This window comes from Oryctolagus cuniculus, chromosome 6, assembly GCF_051225735.1.
Source record: "Oryctolagus cuniculus isolate XC-2025 breed Fujian yellow rabbit chromosome 6, ASM5122573v1, whole genome shotgun sequence".
NCBI lineage: Eukaryota > Metazoa > Chordata > Mammalia > Lagomorpha > Leporidae > Oryctolagus > Oryctolagus cuniculus.
Genome location: NC_142872.1, coordinates 14,282,494 through 14,299,178, shown reverse-complemented (window position 1 = coordinate 14,299,178; position 16,685 = coordinate 14,282,494). Strand labels below are relative to the sequence as shown.

At 42.9% G+C, this 16,685-nt stretch overlaps 1 protein-coding gene across 13 annotated transcripts in view; it reads left to right on the top strand.

Moving 5' to 3' along the window:
• The window catches only part of CEP120 (centrosomal protein 120), a 68,171-nt gene extending 54,524 nt beyond the window's left edge, over nucleotides 1-13,647 (top strand). For all 13 annotated transcript variants that reach the window (XM_070076047.2, XM_002710153.6, XM_089334874.1 and 10 more), the window contains 2 exons: nucleotides 6,979-7,124; nucleotides 11,759-13,647. In XM_070076047.2, the coding sequence (XP_069932148.2) occupies nucleotides 6,979-7,124; nucleotides 11,759-11,993 (381 nt within the window). In that variant the 3' untranslated portion in view covers nucleotides 11,994-13,647. The remainder of the gene's footprint in view (nucleotides 1-6,978; nucleotides 7,125-11,758) is intronic.
• The last annotated feature ends 3,038 nt before the right edge of the window (nucleotides 13,648-16,685 follow it).

Sequence of the window (16,685 nt, the reverse complement as noted above, 5' to 3'; positions counted from 1 at the left end):
GGTTGTGTTATCAATGTGTTTGTTTCATAGAGAAAATGTTTCAGGTAACACCATTAGGATTCTTTCAAGTTTTACAAGAGAGAATAAATGAGAAGTGGAAGATAATTCCTACCCTGCCCCCCCAAAGAAGTTGCAGTGAATGCTAACTGACAAATAAAATGACAGTTATAAGACATTATCAATATCAGTTGAAAAAAATGTGCTGAATAGAAGCCCCCTCCCCAAATTCATGCTTATTTGTTTTATAGATGGGATATTGTATAACAGATGGCCCTGCGATCCCTCGCCTTCCTGACACATCCATCCTCACCCATTTTTGCCATCTTCTGGCAAAATAGCTTCTTTTTCCTAAAAAGACAATTATAAACGGTCAGAGGCCTCCTTCTGGAATTACTCTAAGTGCATTAGGAAAAGGAAAGAAAGCAGTGTTAAAAATTAGTAGTTCATCTCCCAGAGTTCTGCTTCCTGACAGAAAATACAGTCATCTTGCTCTTTGAATGCCATGATATTCATTGCTGTGGCATGGTAGATCAGGGTTACTCCGTATCCCAGAAACTGTCTGCTTTAGAAACAACACTGCAAACACACTTGGAGGTCACTAGGAACGGCTGATGTGCTGCAGACCACACGGAGGTGCAGCCCTTTAGGATGAGAAGTTGGAGTTGTGGGGATTGCCATAGTGAACTGGGCGCAGCCGTTCACTGCTTGGAACGATTGAAATTAATAACTTCATCCGATGCATGTGTGTGTGAAACAAATTCACTTCAAAATTGTTCCCAATATTTCTTAATAAAAACACATTTGTTGTATTTGATATAAAATTGGCATCATCTGTCTGCTTTTGTGCACAGGATTGTTTGTGCAGCTTCTTGTTTAAATTGGATTAGTACCATGCGAATTTTACATTGCCTCCGGTGAATAGCCACGGGGCTGTAATCTCTGCCAGTGATTTGTCACATCAAAACCCTCCAGAGGGCCATGCAAAACATTTGTGTAGTACGAATTAGACGGTGAAAGCCGTATCTTAGATTGTTAATAAATGTTGATGACAAAACCCAGCTGGTGGAACTTGGAAACAAGATCTAATGCTTGGTGCCCATTGCCAAAAGAATGTTTACACAGAGATTTCCATTACTCAAAGGTGACCTGGAATAGTCCGTTTGTGAATTAAGAAATTATAATCTTGTAACTATTTAGAAATCTTTTCTTTGGATTCACAACTGTAAAAGTTGTGCTTCCAAATAGCAGCTTGTTGTGTTCTTTGGTAACTGAAAAGGTAACAGCTGTAAAATATAACTAAGTGTAACAGCAAATGAGCCCTAATTTAGAGAACAAGCAAATGATCCCCCCCCCCCCCTTCTAGGTTTGGGCACTTGGGACAAAGTTCAGAGTTCTACTTGTTCGACATTTCAGGGGTAATTCAGTTTTCTTTTTCCCTTCTCCATGAAGACGTACAATGGAAATATTTAAAAAACAAGATTTCTTTACTCCTCTGTATTCTAAATAACACTTCTATATTTACTTAACCTTTGACCCCTTACAGTGAATTCTGTAAGCAAAATAAAGCCGCCTTTTTTTAAATACATGGATCATTGTTATGAAGTATGAATTGTGTCTTATTAAGTCAAATGTATTCTATCGAGGTATCTGTGTTCCCAGGACAGGAAGCAGGGCTAAGATTTTAGGTGGGTTGTGGTTCCCTTACCATATTTGTGCACAGTAGATCTGTTTAAAACCAAGCTGATACATTTAGTTAAAACAACACAGACTTCATCGGCTGACATCAGCAGTATCTTGTCCAGCCTTCTGCTTATCCACTCAGAGTAATTAATTTGATTAATTTATAAGTAATTTAGCCAAGGATGGGATGTAAATCTTTGTTTAAGAAAACAGTTGGAGGTCCAAGTCTTGGTTAAAAACTGTGTCTTGAAACCATCCAGGCCCTCCTACTGACTTGTCAGCTCTGGGTTATTTTCAGAAAACTTGACTTGAGTTCCTTGGTTTAGTTGTAAGTTTTTTCCCACAGACTTACATGGTATGTGTGAGTGGGAGAGTAAGTAGTGGCCACTTTATAGCCGCTGTTTAGTCTAGTGTGTGTATGTTTACATCTCCTCTCTGGATTTATGGGCAGCCAAGGCAAAATAAAGATTATACTCACTTGATTGAGGAGCCTTTAACCCAGAGCACCTGGCAGTAGACAGGATTTCCTTCACAAACCTCTAATTTGTGTGTGCATGTGCGATTATTATTAATACTGTATACTTGATTAAAAATTCAAGGCATTTAAAGGAGATAAGTGTAACCTAATGCTAAAGTGAGTGAGTTTTATTCTTTTCAGCTTAGTCATTTTGCTTATTGTAAAAACAAATTTTGCTCCACCATATATAACACAGAAATAAAAATCACCAATAATCTTATCTCCTCTTCCACCAGAGCTAACAATTTGGTATATCCGTCCCTTAAAATATTTTTAAATCAAATATGTCTCAAATCAAATATGTCTCACATCTCAAAGGCGGGAGTCTTGCACACCTTCCACACCTGCCGTCACGTTTAAGAAACACAGCTTTATCAGTGCTGTAAAAGCCCTCTGGGTGCCTTTCTCAACTGCATCTTCTCCTTGGTTTCCACAAGTAGCCACGGGCCTGAATGTAGGATTTATTACTGCTTTGATTTTCTTTATAATTTTCTACCTTGTGGATATTTTTAAATTTGGTAACACCAATGCTTCTGCCTGTTTTTAGACTTTCTATGTGTGGATGGAATCATTCTCTGTCAGTATACTAAAATTTATCTGTTGTTGTTTTCCTCCCTAGTGAACATGGTTTGTATACCTAAGAGTTTGTCTCATGTTTACTATCTGGTAGAAGAGAACTAAAAATTGCTTGAAGTTGGTTGTACAGATTTGCAGTTTCCAATACTAGTGTTTAAAAGGACTGAAGTGACATAGAATAACGTATGTGCAATTGGACACCCCTCTGGACAAGAGAACATAGAGAGCAATATTCAGAGAGATGCTGGCTGAGATTTTTTAAAGTAGACAATCTCTCAGTGCATAGATTTAAGAAAATCTGTGAACTCCAAGCAGGATAAAAGCAAAGAAAATGTTAAAAGCAGCTGGGAGCCAGGGCTGGAAGGTAGTTACAGACTGCTGTCTAACAGTAAGACTAACAGATGACTTTTCAATCAGTGTCACAGAATTCCCAAGACGGTGGAATTCTGTCCCTAAAATATTAAATGACAGTACGACAGTGACTGCCAACTTATAATTCTATACCCAGTAAAAAAAATTTTTTCATATAGTAAAGTGACCTAAGATTTTTTACACCAGTAAAAATTGGGAGAATCAGTCCTGCCAACCCTGAGGTAGATGCCATAGAAGATATCTGTCTTTTGGACAGAAGGAAAATGACCACAAATGACGACTCAAATTCAGAACACTCAAGAGTAATGGAAATTAAATATCAGACTAAAAGTTGTAGAAAAACATTAAGAAATATAACAAGTTGATGTAGGGGGGAAAATCAATGATAAAATATTTAAAGCCATCAAAGTAGAAAATACGATGAAAAGATTTCAAAGATTTATCAGTGGCTTTACACATAAATGGACTAAGCGTCCCCATTAATAACAAACATTAGATTAAAAAGTACCCTGTGAAAAGGAAGCCCAAAAGTTAGGTAAATATGGGTGGGTTGGGGGGGGTGGCAGGCAGCGCTGTGGCACAGCAGGTGCAGCCCCCAGCTGGGATTGCCACATACCATACTGGAATACTAGGATGAGTCCTGGTTGCTCCAGCCGCTAATGCACCTCGGAAAGCAGTGCAGAAAGGCCCACGTGTTGGAATGCCTGCCGCCCACGTGGGAGGGCCAGATGGAGTTCTTGGTTTCTGGCTTTGACGGGGTATAACCCAGCTGTTGCGGCCATTTGGAGAGTGAACCAGCAGATAAAACATCTCTTTTTGTGTTTCCCTCGGTCACACTGCCTTTCAAATAAATATTTTTTTAGAAAATATGGTAAATAAGGGACATAGCTGAAATATCAGGATACAGCATGCTTGGATTTTGAAAGAAGGAGAAATATGTACTGTATCAATACTAAAAGTTCTGGGGCCGATGCTGTGGCGCAGTGGGTTAACACCCTGGCTCGAAGGGTTGGCATCCCTTATGAGTGCCAGTACGAGACCTGGCTGCTGCACCTCTGATCCAGCTCTCTGCTCTGGCCTGGGAGAGCAGTACAAGATGGCCCAAGTTCTTGGGCCCCTGCACCCGCGTGGGAGACCCGGAAGAGGCTCCTGGCTTCAGATCGGCGCGTCTGTCTCTTTCTCTTTGCCTCTCTGCGTTACTCTGTGAAGTAAATGAGTCTTTAAAAAAAAAATACTAAAAGTTCTTGCAGCACTTGGATCGGGCAAGTAGATGTTAGGCAGATACCATTACTGTAGGGAGTATTCTTCATCATTTAAGAGGGTTAATTCACTTTACCTAACTTTCCTGAGAATTGACAAAGCAAGCAACAGAAAGTTAGCAAACAGAGACAACGAAGTTAACCATTGGTTATGTCTAGAATACTTCATCAAGAAACAGACAAGTCCAGGATAGGTGTTCTCTAGTGCACATGGAACTTTAAGCCACATCGCCCACATACTAGACTAAACCACAGTTCTTAAACACATTGCTGAAGATGGTAATTCAGAATATGTTCTCTAGCCACAATGAGATTAAGCTGGCAACTGAAATGTAATAATACCCCAAATGCTGGAGTATTAAATAATATACTTCTGATAACTCATGGTACATTGGAGAATAAAGGTAAGTATAAAAATACTTTATGCTGAAAAATGAGATTACAGCATATCAAAGCATGGAACTTGGGGAAGCTATGCCTAGAGGGAAATCCTTTAGTGTTTTCAAGAAATCAGTCAAAGAACACCAAATTCAAGGAGTCCTTTCCCTTGGTAAGAATGTGCAAGGGCAAAAGTGAGCAGGCAGTTACCACCAACATCCAGAATTTTCTAAAGGGACAAATTCCAGGGGCCCTGGGTGCTCAGAGATAAGGGTGGTGAAAACCATTCACTAAACTGACCAAAGAGCAAAAAACAGAACATCCCCCCCCCCCCCACTTTAATTAGACCAGCATCACCTTCATGCTACGTTAAGATTAAGGACTTCTGTTAGTAAAAAACCAATAAAGGATGAAGAAGGCAAGATAAAGGCTCTGGGTAATATTTGTAATTTATGTAACAAAGGGATTAACCAGTATATACAAGTATCAGTGAGATGCTAAAACAAAGTAGAGAAGAGTTGCACAGGTTGAATAGCAACTTTATACATCAAGATATCCACATGCCATTAAAAAATGTTCATTACTCTTTGGAAAAATGCACAATAAAAATCATGAGATACCAGTGTAACACCTGTCAGTGAAGAGAAAGAAAAATTGACATTACCAAGTGTTGGCAAGAAAATGGAACACTGGAATGCTCAAACTGCTATGACTACTTTTCAGACTGTTTGGTAGTACAGCTAATGCTGAAAAATTTCCGCAGCCTCCAACCCAGCAGTTTGAAGGCCTGGTAGACACGCATGCAGTTATTTATAATACTGCACTGCAGAGTGGCCAGACGTCTTTTTGCAAGTACAGTGGAGTAAACTGCATGCTCTCTCAGTGGTACGCTACATTATATGAATGTTTAAGATGTTCAGTTACACAGAGTAACTCAAATCAGTCTTGCAAACAATGCTAATGAAAGAAGCCTGAAGGAAAATAATACGTACAACACAGTTCCAGAGAAAGCCCAGAGCACTCACAAGGTGGCTCCTGTCTGGTTAGGGCAGCAGTTACCTGGGGTAAGGGTGGGTGCCCCTGGGAGCAAACAGTTCTGGTGGAGACCTGGCCGTGCTCTTTTTCGGGTCTGCATAGTGGTTCTCTTAGCACAGTATTTACTCGTGCTTTCACTGTTCCTTTCAGTAAACTACTCAGTGTGAAAACATAGATGATACATTACTAGTGACCTGGCTTTCCCACTGTGCGGGGCTGTCCTCAAGAAAAACACTGTTTCTTAAGGACTGTGTGGAAGGATTCATGTGCAGAAGATAGTGTCACAGTCTGGCATTGTTTGTAGCTCCAGAAAGGTCTGTTATTGAGAGACTGCTTGAGGAAGTCAGGGAACAGCCTGGGAAAGGTTAGATTTTTTTTTTTTTTTTTTTTTTGACAGAGTGGACAGTGAGAGAGAGACAGAGAAGGGTCTTCCTTTTCTGTAGGTTCACCCTCCAATGGCTGCCGCAGCTGGTGCATTGCACTGATCTGAAGCCAGGAGCCAGGTGCTTCTCTTGGTCTCCATGTAGGTGCAGGGCCCAAGTACCTGGGCCATCCCCCACTGCACTCCCAGGCCACAGCAGAGAGCTGGCCTGGAAGAGGGGCAACTGGGACAGAATCCGGCGCCCCAACCGGGACTAGAACCCGGTGTGCCGGCGCCACAGGCGAAGGATTAGCCTATTGACCCGTGGCGCCGGCCAGATGTTGTTTTAAAAAGATTTTCTCTTGACCTGGAGGAGTACAGAATAATCCTAACACAACCTACAGTGTATTTTGTGATTCTGTTTCTGTGTGTGCTCACAAAGAAGAAAGACCTTATTTTCTGGGGTGGGGCTGGAATTAGTAATGGGTCAAAGCTGCTTTAATTAATGTGTGTGTGTTGACAGGCAGAGTTAGTGAGAGAGAAACAGAAAGGTCTTCCTTCCGTTGGTTCACTCCCCTAATGGCCGCTACGGGTGGCGCACCGCGCTGATGCAATGGCAGGAGCCAGGTGCTTCTCCTGGTCTCCCATGCTGAACATGTCTAGTTTATACGTCACTTGCAGATTAGACAGTGCCGGGCTCTATCATCAGAACTGTCAAAATAGGATTCTGATCCCAAGTCCAGGCATGTGAAATCTCTGTCTGACTCCCATTATGTATCTGGCTTGTTTCTGTTTTCAAGAGGGAGCAAGAAAGTCAAATGGCTCGCCTTAAAAAGCAGCAGGAAGAACTGGAACAGATGAGACTGCGTTACCTGGCTGCGGAGGAAAAAGACACAGTCAAAACTGAACAGCAAGAGTTACTGGATATAAGAAATGAATTGAACAGGTACAATCAAGATTGGCTTTTCTAAAAAGAACAACAGTTCTGATGATCTTTCTTAAATCAACATTTTTCCTGTCCTTAGGAAGCTTTTAGTTTTTTTTAAGATTTATTGTTTAGTTATTTGAAAGCAAGGTGACAGAGAGCTTTCTAGTGCTGGTTCACTCCCCACGTGGCAGCAGCGGCTGGGCCGGGGCTCACCTATAGGTGGCAGGGCCCCAGCATGTGGGCCATCTTTGCTGCTTTTCGCAAGTGAGGCACCCAGGACTCTGATGAATGTGGAAGGCCTGCGTCGTAGGAAACTGCGAAACCTGCACCGCCGCACTGCTCCTTAGGGGAACCTTCAGTCAGCACTGGTCCCAGGAACACACCACCTTAGGTCTGCCAAGGGCAAAACAGAGGCCGGTGCTGTGCTCTTCCAGGTTAAGCTGCTGCTTGCAAGGCCTGCATCCCGGATCAGAGTCCTGGTTGGAGTCCCTGCCACACACAAGGGAGACCCAGGTGGACTCCTGGTTCCTGGCTTCAGCTTGGCCCAGCCCTCGCTGCTGAGGCCACTGAGGGAGTGAACCAGACCCTTCTTGCCGTCTCTCCCTCTGTTTCCCTGTGCCTTTCCAAAAAAGGTACACATCTTTATATAATTGAAAATTGCATTTAACATAATCCTGAAGTAGATTCCCTACGTTTCCTCTGTGATCTATGTATTTAAAGTATAAGAAGTGTCCAGTTAATTACATTAATATCAGTAATGCAATGCCTCATTTATTGAGGCTCACTGTGTCAGACACCAGTTTTTTTGTTGTTGTTTTTTTTTTTAATTACAGTAGTCCCTGCTTTCCTGCAGTTTCTTTCCTGTGGTTTTAGTTACATACAGCTAACTGTCCAAGAGTCCAAAAATAGTATGCAGAAAATTCCAGTAATACGCCATTTGTAAGCTTTGAAATGCATGCCGTTCTGAGTGGTGTGATGAAATCTCACGTTCTGCTTCTCCTTCCTGGACTTGCGTCATCCCTTTTCCAACAGAGCCACACTGTACTTACTACCCTCCTGGTATCACGGAGTAGCCAGCTCTAGGGTCAGAACAACTGTCTTGGTGTCACATTGCGTGGGTTCAAGTAGTTTTTATTTATTAGCCTAACGATGCATCACAAGGCTGCCATCACGTAGCTAGCCCCATCTCTTCACATAGGTCCTGTCTCACCACACAAGCCCACAGGAAAGCTGAGTATGGTACAAGAAGGTATTTTCAGAAACATCACAAGCTCGTGATGTCTTACTTCAGTGTACTGTACACTATCATAGAAAAAAAGCATAGCATCCATAGGTTCAGTACTGTTTGCTGCTGCAGGCATCCATTGGGGTTCTTGGAACAGATTCCCCTTGGAATGTGTACAGTCTCTCTGGAGGGTAGTTTGGGGAAAAGACCTTTCTGCTTAGTTTATCAAGGGGCTGCAGTGCGTTTTTGTTTCAGCCCAGCGTACCATCTGAATCACCCGAGATTGCCAGGGCAGAAAACACAGACTGAAGGGCTGGAAAGTCCAACTGGCCACGTTCAGAGGACTGCCCTCTCGCTGTGTGCTCATGAGATGCGGAGAGAATGCGTTCTGGTAGTTCTCCTTGAAGGAGCACTCATCGCACCATGAGAGCCCCACCCACCCTTACGGTCTCATCCACACCTGATTGTCTCCTACAGACCCTATCACGTGGCAGCTCAGAGCTCCAACATCAGAGTTTGGGGGATACAGTTCGTGAGGAACACACACATATTCGATGGAAGTATCCTGTGACATCTCCATGTTTGCGCTGGACACATGCTGTTGTTACATTAGATGGGTTTCGAGCTGAATTAAGCAGCTGTATTTGAAGGCTGCATGAGCAAGCACCAGTTGTAACAGGTTGATGAAAAGCGCTGCACCGGCAGGGCCAAACCCATGCCGTCATTCAGCAGATACTCAGTATCTACAGCACTGTAGACGTGGAAGTAGTTACAGATCCATGGAGTATGCCATGAACCTTGTCTTCCAGCGCTTTCCATCATAAATAGCACTTCATTGGTTTCAGTGTACCAAGTATATGTAATGTCTCTGCTGTTTGCTAAGTGTTGTTGTAGTGGCTTCCTTAAGGATAGCCACTTGTGCCCGTCCAGTTTGTAAATCATCCCAACTTGAATTGCACTAATCTCTTACTACAAGATTCACAGAGAACCGAAATCAACAAAATTACTATAAGGGACAAAAGCAAAGGAGCTCTGTGTGTAAGAAAAGGTTAAGTCATAGGCAGGATGGCATCGGACAGCTCATATGAAAAAGCCAGAGAGGTCTTATGTACTAATAACAGTGGTCAGTATTCGCTTTTGAAGAAAATCAGCCTCCCAGAGACAAGGGGGCTGTCTACCATGTTGTCCCAGAAGTGGCAAGGAGAGAGGAAAGATACTGACCTTGGGGAAGACAACACCTGGACCACCTGGTAATATTACACTGCCTTCATGTATCTAGAGGGCTACCGTACTAAAAAAATACACAGGCTTCTCTCCTTGAGCAGTGAAAAAATATATAGAAGCTCACTCAATTCACTGCAAGAAGGAACTTTCAGACCTACAATCCAGTAGGTTCCTAGTGGCAGCAAGTTTACTCAGGGATATTGTCAATGTTTCCTGTATTAACTATATGTATGTGCCCAGCTAACAGGTTCTAAAATTATGTTGTGATCATTACTGCTAATTTCCATGTCAGTAAAGATTTGGTAGGGATATAGTATGCATTGTGTAAAACTAGGATTTGTTATTGTTGTGTAAGCAAGGCCCAAGAGCGAAGTGTTTCAACTTTCTGGTATGTAGGGAGGCACTGTGCAGCATTACTTTGCTTGCAAGACCCCTTCTTCCAAGGTAGCAGAAGACTTAGGGTAGGGGCATCAGCTATTCAGAAATCTGCCGTTGTCGGCCGGCGCCGCGGCTCACTAGGCTAATCCTCCGCCTAGCGGCGCCGGCACACCGGGTTCTAGTCCCGGTCGGGGCGCCGGATTCTGTCCCGGTTGCCCCTCTTCCAGGCCAGCTCTCTGCTGTGGCCCGGGAGTGCAGTGGAGGATGGCCCAGGTGCTTGGGCCCTGCACCCCATGGGAGACCAGGAAAAGTACCTGGCTCCTGGCTCCTGCCATCGGATCAACGCGGTGCGCCGGCCGCAGCGCGCCGGCCGCGGCGGCCATTGGAGGGTGAACCAACGGCAAAAGGAAGACCTTTCTCTCTGTCTCTCTCACTGTCCACTCTGCCTGTCAAAAAATAAAAAAAAATAATAAATTAAAAAAAAAAAAAAGAAATCTGCTGTTGTCTTCCACTAGGAGCTGGTCAGATTAATTGGCAAGTTTTGTACCATTATCTCATTTAATGGCTGATTTTCCACCGAGGTCTCCGAGCACAGTGCTCCTCCTTGTTTACTATTTTTTTTTTTTTTTTTTTACAAGTGATAAAGCTATTTGGTGTCCTTATTAGACAGATTCCTTCAGTGTCCTTTTCCTTCGTGACAAATTATGGGAGTTTGAGATTTCAGAGGAACTAATCAAAGGAAACAGTATACTTCCTGGATTCCTGTACCCTCCAGGGCCTGGTCCTCCTGGGGGGTCACAGCAGGACTCCACTCCTGAACGATGCTTCCTCCCCATCTCGCCCCAAGCGTAGATTCAGATTCCAAAGTTGACTTGCCTCTCATTGGTTTTCCTACTGTGAAGACCATGTTATAGAGGGGCTTAGGTTCAACTGCTTTGTCTTTCTTATGAAGATAAAATTTAGGAAGACTTGCACATCAAAATGTTGTTGTAGCCAGTGCTGTAGAGGAATGTATCTTAATTGTGTATTCTAAATTAAAACATACCCAAAGTTAGCATAGCTACCCAGTGATAGTAACACCAAGTACTGTCACTGCTCTGTTTTCCTGACATAATGACCAACCTTTCATCTCCGACTGAGAACTTGAAGGTATCTGTACAGAACCTTAACATCTCTAGAATTTTGCTGTCCGTGAATAAGAGAAGCTGCATAGTAGAGCCTCTCCTTCTTGACTCAATGCAATATCCCTGTTGAGTACAGACATTTATTGAGTGAATTTAGCAACAGAATTCCATGTTCTAAACCATACCAAGGGCTTAATTACAACCTAAAGGTCAACAGTAAAGGATGAGTGAATGATGGTCCATGCGAATGATGGAATGCTAACAAAGAACAATGATGTAGGAAGATATGCACTGTGTAAGTGAAAAACAGACAGCATTGCAAATACGGTTTCAGTTGGTTAAAGAGAAAGTACATATTTTTGGATGTACATGTGTGTACTTTTAAACTTGAGGAGAAATACACTCATGTGGCTCAGATGGGTTATCTCTGGCTGATCGGTTACAGACGATGTGTTTTTCTTCATGCAGCTCCAACATTTCTATAGTTTATGTAGTTTCCAGTTACAATAAGTATTGTTTTAAAAACTGCCTTTTTAAGTGTGACTGACTTAGCCAAGTGGAACATCGCTTTGTTTTCTTCCTGAAAATGGCATTAAAAACTGACTTTACCAAGGAATCATGTTGTTTTTAAACAGTGCTGTTAAGAAAACCTAAACAGTATTTGTTGCCTGCTAGAGTGCCATTTGTTCTTGACTCCTCAGGTTAAGACAACAAGAACAGAAACAGTACCAGGATTCCAGAGAGATTACAAGTGGAAAAGCGGACAGCCCCCACGGCACTGCACTCGAAGAAGGTTTGGATGATTATTTGACTCGCCTGATAGAAGAAAGGGATACTTTGATGAGAACGGGTGTGTACAGTCATGAGGATCGGATAATCAGTGAGCTCGACCGACAGATCAGAGAGGTTTTGGCAAGAAACAATGCAAGTAATTAATAACGTTTGGAAAGATCTTCACACGGACTCCAGAGCTAAATTTTACTGACATTGTAAAATCCTCGAAACTTCGGAGAAAGGGATTTCTGACATGCTGTTTAAGTTTTTCTAAGTCAAATTTTGTATGTCATTGTATAGTATTTATTTAATGTTATTTACTTGATGCTACCTCTCCCATGCTCCTTTTATTTCTAATTGTATTTTGTACACTTATTTTGCATGCTCACTTTAAGTGACTTTTCAGTGTTTTCTGGTGTGTGATCTGATGGCTAACCTTCAAAACAGCTTTTCATTACGTTGGTCCTAGGAGATATGACCACAGTGGACTGATTTTCACGCTGAGCCAACATAGTCTATGTTGCACTTTAGAGCTGCCCTGTCTTTTTCCATTTAAACATCTGGATCTGAAAGATGGAGACAAAGTTGTAAATGTAAACTCATTTTAGATGACCTAACTTACATCCTCCACTTTTAATATGTGCCAGTGACAGCTTCCGAAACACGGCGGGGTCCCTGCAGAGAAGCCGCATGGCAGTGGATCACACGTTAGTCACTGATGTGAACAGAGCGAATGCACATCCAACTCCTCTCGAGCCGTTCAACTTGCAAGTTTTCCGTAGACTCCACTTTTAAGAACACGGAACGCTAACTGTTTGATAGGGGTTTCCCTGTTGGTCTCCTGCTCAAGGTCTCATTATGTATTTTTTTATTGTTGAGATTAGAGACTTCTTATTTTCCAGGGAATGACATACCAGCTGTAAATGCAAACCCTCTGCCATAGAGTGTGGAAACAGACACGTGAAGGCTTCAGCTGCAAACACAGAGTGAAAAAGCAACTATTTTTCACTCGTAATTTGAGGCTTTTTCAGAAGTACATGAGGTTGAGTTGCTGGATCGATGACGTGCCGTATAAGCTTTACAAGTCCTTTTACATCATACTTTTCAAAGCCAGCGTTCTTCTCACAGTAAGACTTTCCTACCTCCTTCAACAGGAAGGTTTTGGATAAACAGGTTGTGTGATTAAAAACTTGGATTCCTAAATGTAGTAGATTGGAGTATACGAAAGTACTTCAAAACAGTCATGGAGGAATGCAATTCAAAGTTTATGCACATTTTCCATGACTGTTTTCAAGTGCCCTTGTATACTTGAGGAAGATTCCAGTATTTACCAGTAAGTTCCATAAAATCAGAATAGGATGCTTGGTACCATTAAATGAATTTTCTGTACTTCCAACAGGTATAGTATTTGGAAAACTAAATCCTTATATTCATTAATGTTTTTTTCTTATTAACGAAGTATTAACCTTTTAATGACAACCCAGCAGTAAATTACAAAGAAGTGACTGAATGAGAGAATAATGAATCTGTTAATCACAGCAGGAATTTGAAATGCTAATTATGGTTATTTTCTCTCACTGATTTTTGTGCCACATGTATGGAAGTATTCTTTTTGTTGTGGGAGGTCTAGGGTGGTGCACTGGGTGTACTTTCAGTTGCATTGTGTGCTGCCTGTGACTATTTTCAAACACTAGAGGGGGCCTTAGATTTAAAAAAAAAAAGGACTTTTTAAAAATGGATGTGTGCTTTATTTTGCCTTCTGTAAAGTGATCTTTTGGCTATTGTAATTTAACAAATAAAATCAAAATTGTAAGTATCTCTGTTCTTAAGTAGCCTTGCTTATGTTTCTAATTAGCGGGGCAAGCCTCATTCCTTTCCTGTTTCAAGTCACTGTGTCTGTTTCAAGGCCTTGTCTTGCAGATACTGTTGGAGCCTTACAGTTAGCAGAGTTCACGTGGAAGAGTCTTTCTGGAGTCCTTCAGCAATCGCCATTCCATTTGCAAGTGGCATGGGAGGTCTTCAGACCGATGACCAAAGTGCGGTCCATGTCTAGCAGTCAGCAGGCGTGCCGCAGCAGCTCCGTGAGCAGGCAGGGCCGTGTGTGACCGTGCTTCCTCATGGTGACACGTCAGCAGAGGCCTTTCATCCCACATTTTAGCGCAAAGTATAAGTTTTGCATTTGTCATGGAGAAAGCCTACGGTTTCCCCATCTGGGGCTGGCGTGTACTACGTGGGAGGAGCCTGTCTCATCCACCAGCTCTGCCTACACCATGTCTGTATACACTCCCAGTTCCTCTACACTGTATCCCAGGAGTTTTTATCTGGATCTGAGTTCCTGTTGCAGCAAGCCATCTCGAGTTGCAGTGTGGTTCAGGGACCTGTCGGCCATTGCACAGATGCAGGCAGATGACCTCGTCTGACCAAATGGTCGTGCCTCTCCCTGTTGCCCTATCCAGTTCCTGCCCAGCCTGAACCTGGGTTCACAGACAGCCTAGTTCATGGTGCTGGTCTGCACCCTTTTCAGATTTGACTGATGTGGTTCTCAGAGTTCACAAGAACTCTTTAGACACTGTTTCACTATCATTTGTGTGTAGTGTGACTGATTCCTTAATTCATTTTTGAAAAACTAAGGTAATTTGCCTACCATAAAAAATGCCGTTTTATAGTACACAATTCCATAGGTTTGTCTGTGTTAACAACATTGTGCAAGCATCACTACCATCTAAAACATCTTCACTATCCAAGAACACTCACAGTACCCATTCTCTACTGCCCTCTACCTTCTGTCTATGGATTTGCCCAAAAGTGGAATCCCAAGATCCATATTTACAATTGAAAATACTAAAAAAAAAATAGTTTTCTGCTTAATTTCTGCAGTTTATAACATTTTCAGGGTTTTAACTGGAAACATTTTTTTCTACTTATTTTGTTGACAGATCAAGTGAGAGAGATCCTATCTGATGTTTCTCTCCCCCACATTCCCAAAATGGTTAGGGCCCAACCCTGGATCCAAGAACAAATTCCAGGTTTCCCAAGTCAGGGCAGAAAGCCAGTTGCCTGAAACACTCCTGCTGGATCCGCCCTTCTGCACCCCCCACCCCCACCCAAGGTCTGCATTAGCCTTAGATCCTGGGGATCAATCCCCACGACTCTGATGTGGGTCCCAGGCTTAACAGGGATCTTAAACGCTAGACCAAATGCCCACCCAAAGCCTCAGATGTGTAGCGAGATCTAGAACACTGACATGAGGGCAGAAGACTCATCGTGAGTTGGGAATAAGGCCTGTGAAAGCACTGTTGAAAAATCGTGAAAAACACATCATGGTCTGCTCTCAACACTTCTGATCTGGTGCTGGACATGGATGATGGACACGAGGCGTGTGTGATGCCATTGGTATCAGAACTGCATCCTCTTCGTGTTTCATAGAGCAGGAATGATGGGAACCACAGTCATCCAGAACCCAAGGCCTTATGAGAGCAGAAACCAGGTGTACGTTTCTGCCACGCGCCAGACCTAAAACAGTGCCTGCCGTATGGAGGCAGTGCCAACAGGCCAGCTGTCCTTTGGGTGTTGGGATATTAGGTCCGGGACCCCCTGCAGAGACCACATTCTGCAGGTGCTCAAGTCCCTTTGTCTGAAATGTATTTTTGAATATCATGCAATCATCACTAGATGGCTTACAGTGCCTCCTACCAAGTGGGTCGTAGTTGTGCTGTGTTATATAGCAAATGGACAAGGCAGAAAAGGCTGCACATGTCCTCAGGTACAGATTTACAGTATTTTGATCCACAGCTGGTTGAATCCAGGGATGCAGAACTCAAGGGAGGCAGAGGACGGACTGTATTTGCTAAATTCATGAAATACCTGGGGTCAACACTGTATGGGGTGTATGACGACAGCCGCTGGGAAAATACGCTTCCCTGACCTTGGCAGGTTTATGAGCTGACTGCCCTGGTCCTGTTGGAGTTGGTTTTGTTTCATGCATTGCTTTTGCTCTAAGTAAGCATGCTTAAATTCACAGAATACAAAGTCAAATGGGCATTACTGGGGGGTGAGTGAGTTTAGTGGGCACAGATTCTGTTGGGGACGATGAAAAAATTCTGGATCATGGACAGTGACAACGGGTGCACTGTGACGACATGAGGGCTCAAAGTTTATGAAAAAATATATTTAAAAATCTTGCATGGCTTTCAAAACATTTTGAACCAAAACAGACATCTTTAATTCCATACTTGTACATAAGGCCGCTCAGTGCACTTAAAATGCAGGTGCTCATTGTGCCTAGCTGTTAAGACGTTCCTGTCTCACAGTGGAATGCCTGGACTTCAGTCCCCACTCTGCCTCCTAACTCCAGCTTCCTGCTCACGCAGACCCTGGAAGACAGCAGTGACAGCTCAGAGTTACTGGTATCCTGCCACATACGGGAGACCCGGATTGAAGTCCCAACTCCTACCTTCAGCCTAGCCCAGCCCTGGCTACTACAGGCATTTAAGAAATGACCAGCAGACAGGAACTCATTCTGTCTCTGGAACTAATAATTTTCATATTCTACCCCAAATCTGTCTACCCAGTGTTCTCAAATGGAAAAGTTTTTTGCACAAGGGTCGCTGGCAGGCCAACAGGAGATACTGTTGAAGACACTTCTTCATAGGCTTGTAGTACCTTTGTTAATATAATCTGATAGTAGTGCAAATTCATGACTACCTTTTTAAAAAGATTTATTTATTTATTTATTTGAAAGGCAGTGTTACAGAGATGCAGAGGCAGAGAGAGAAGTCTTCCATTTGCTGGTTCACTCCCCAAATGGCCGCAACAGCCAGAGCTGGGCCTATCAGGAGCCAGGAGCAGCTTCTG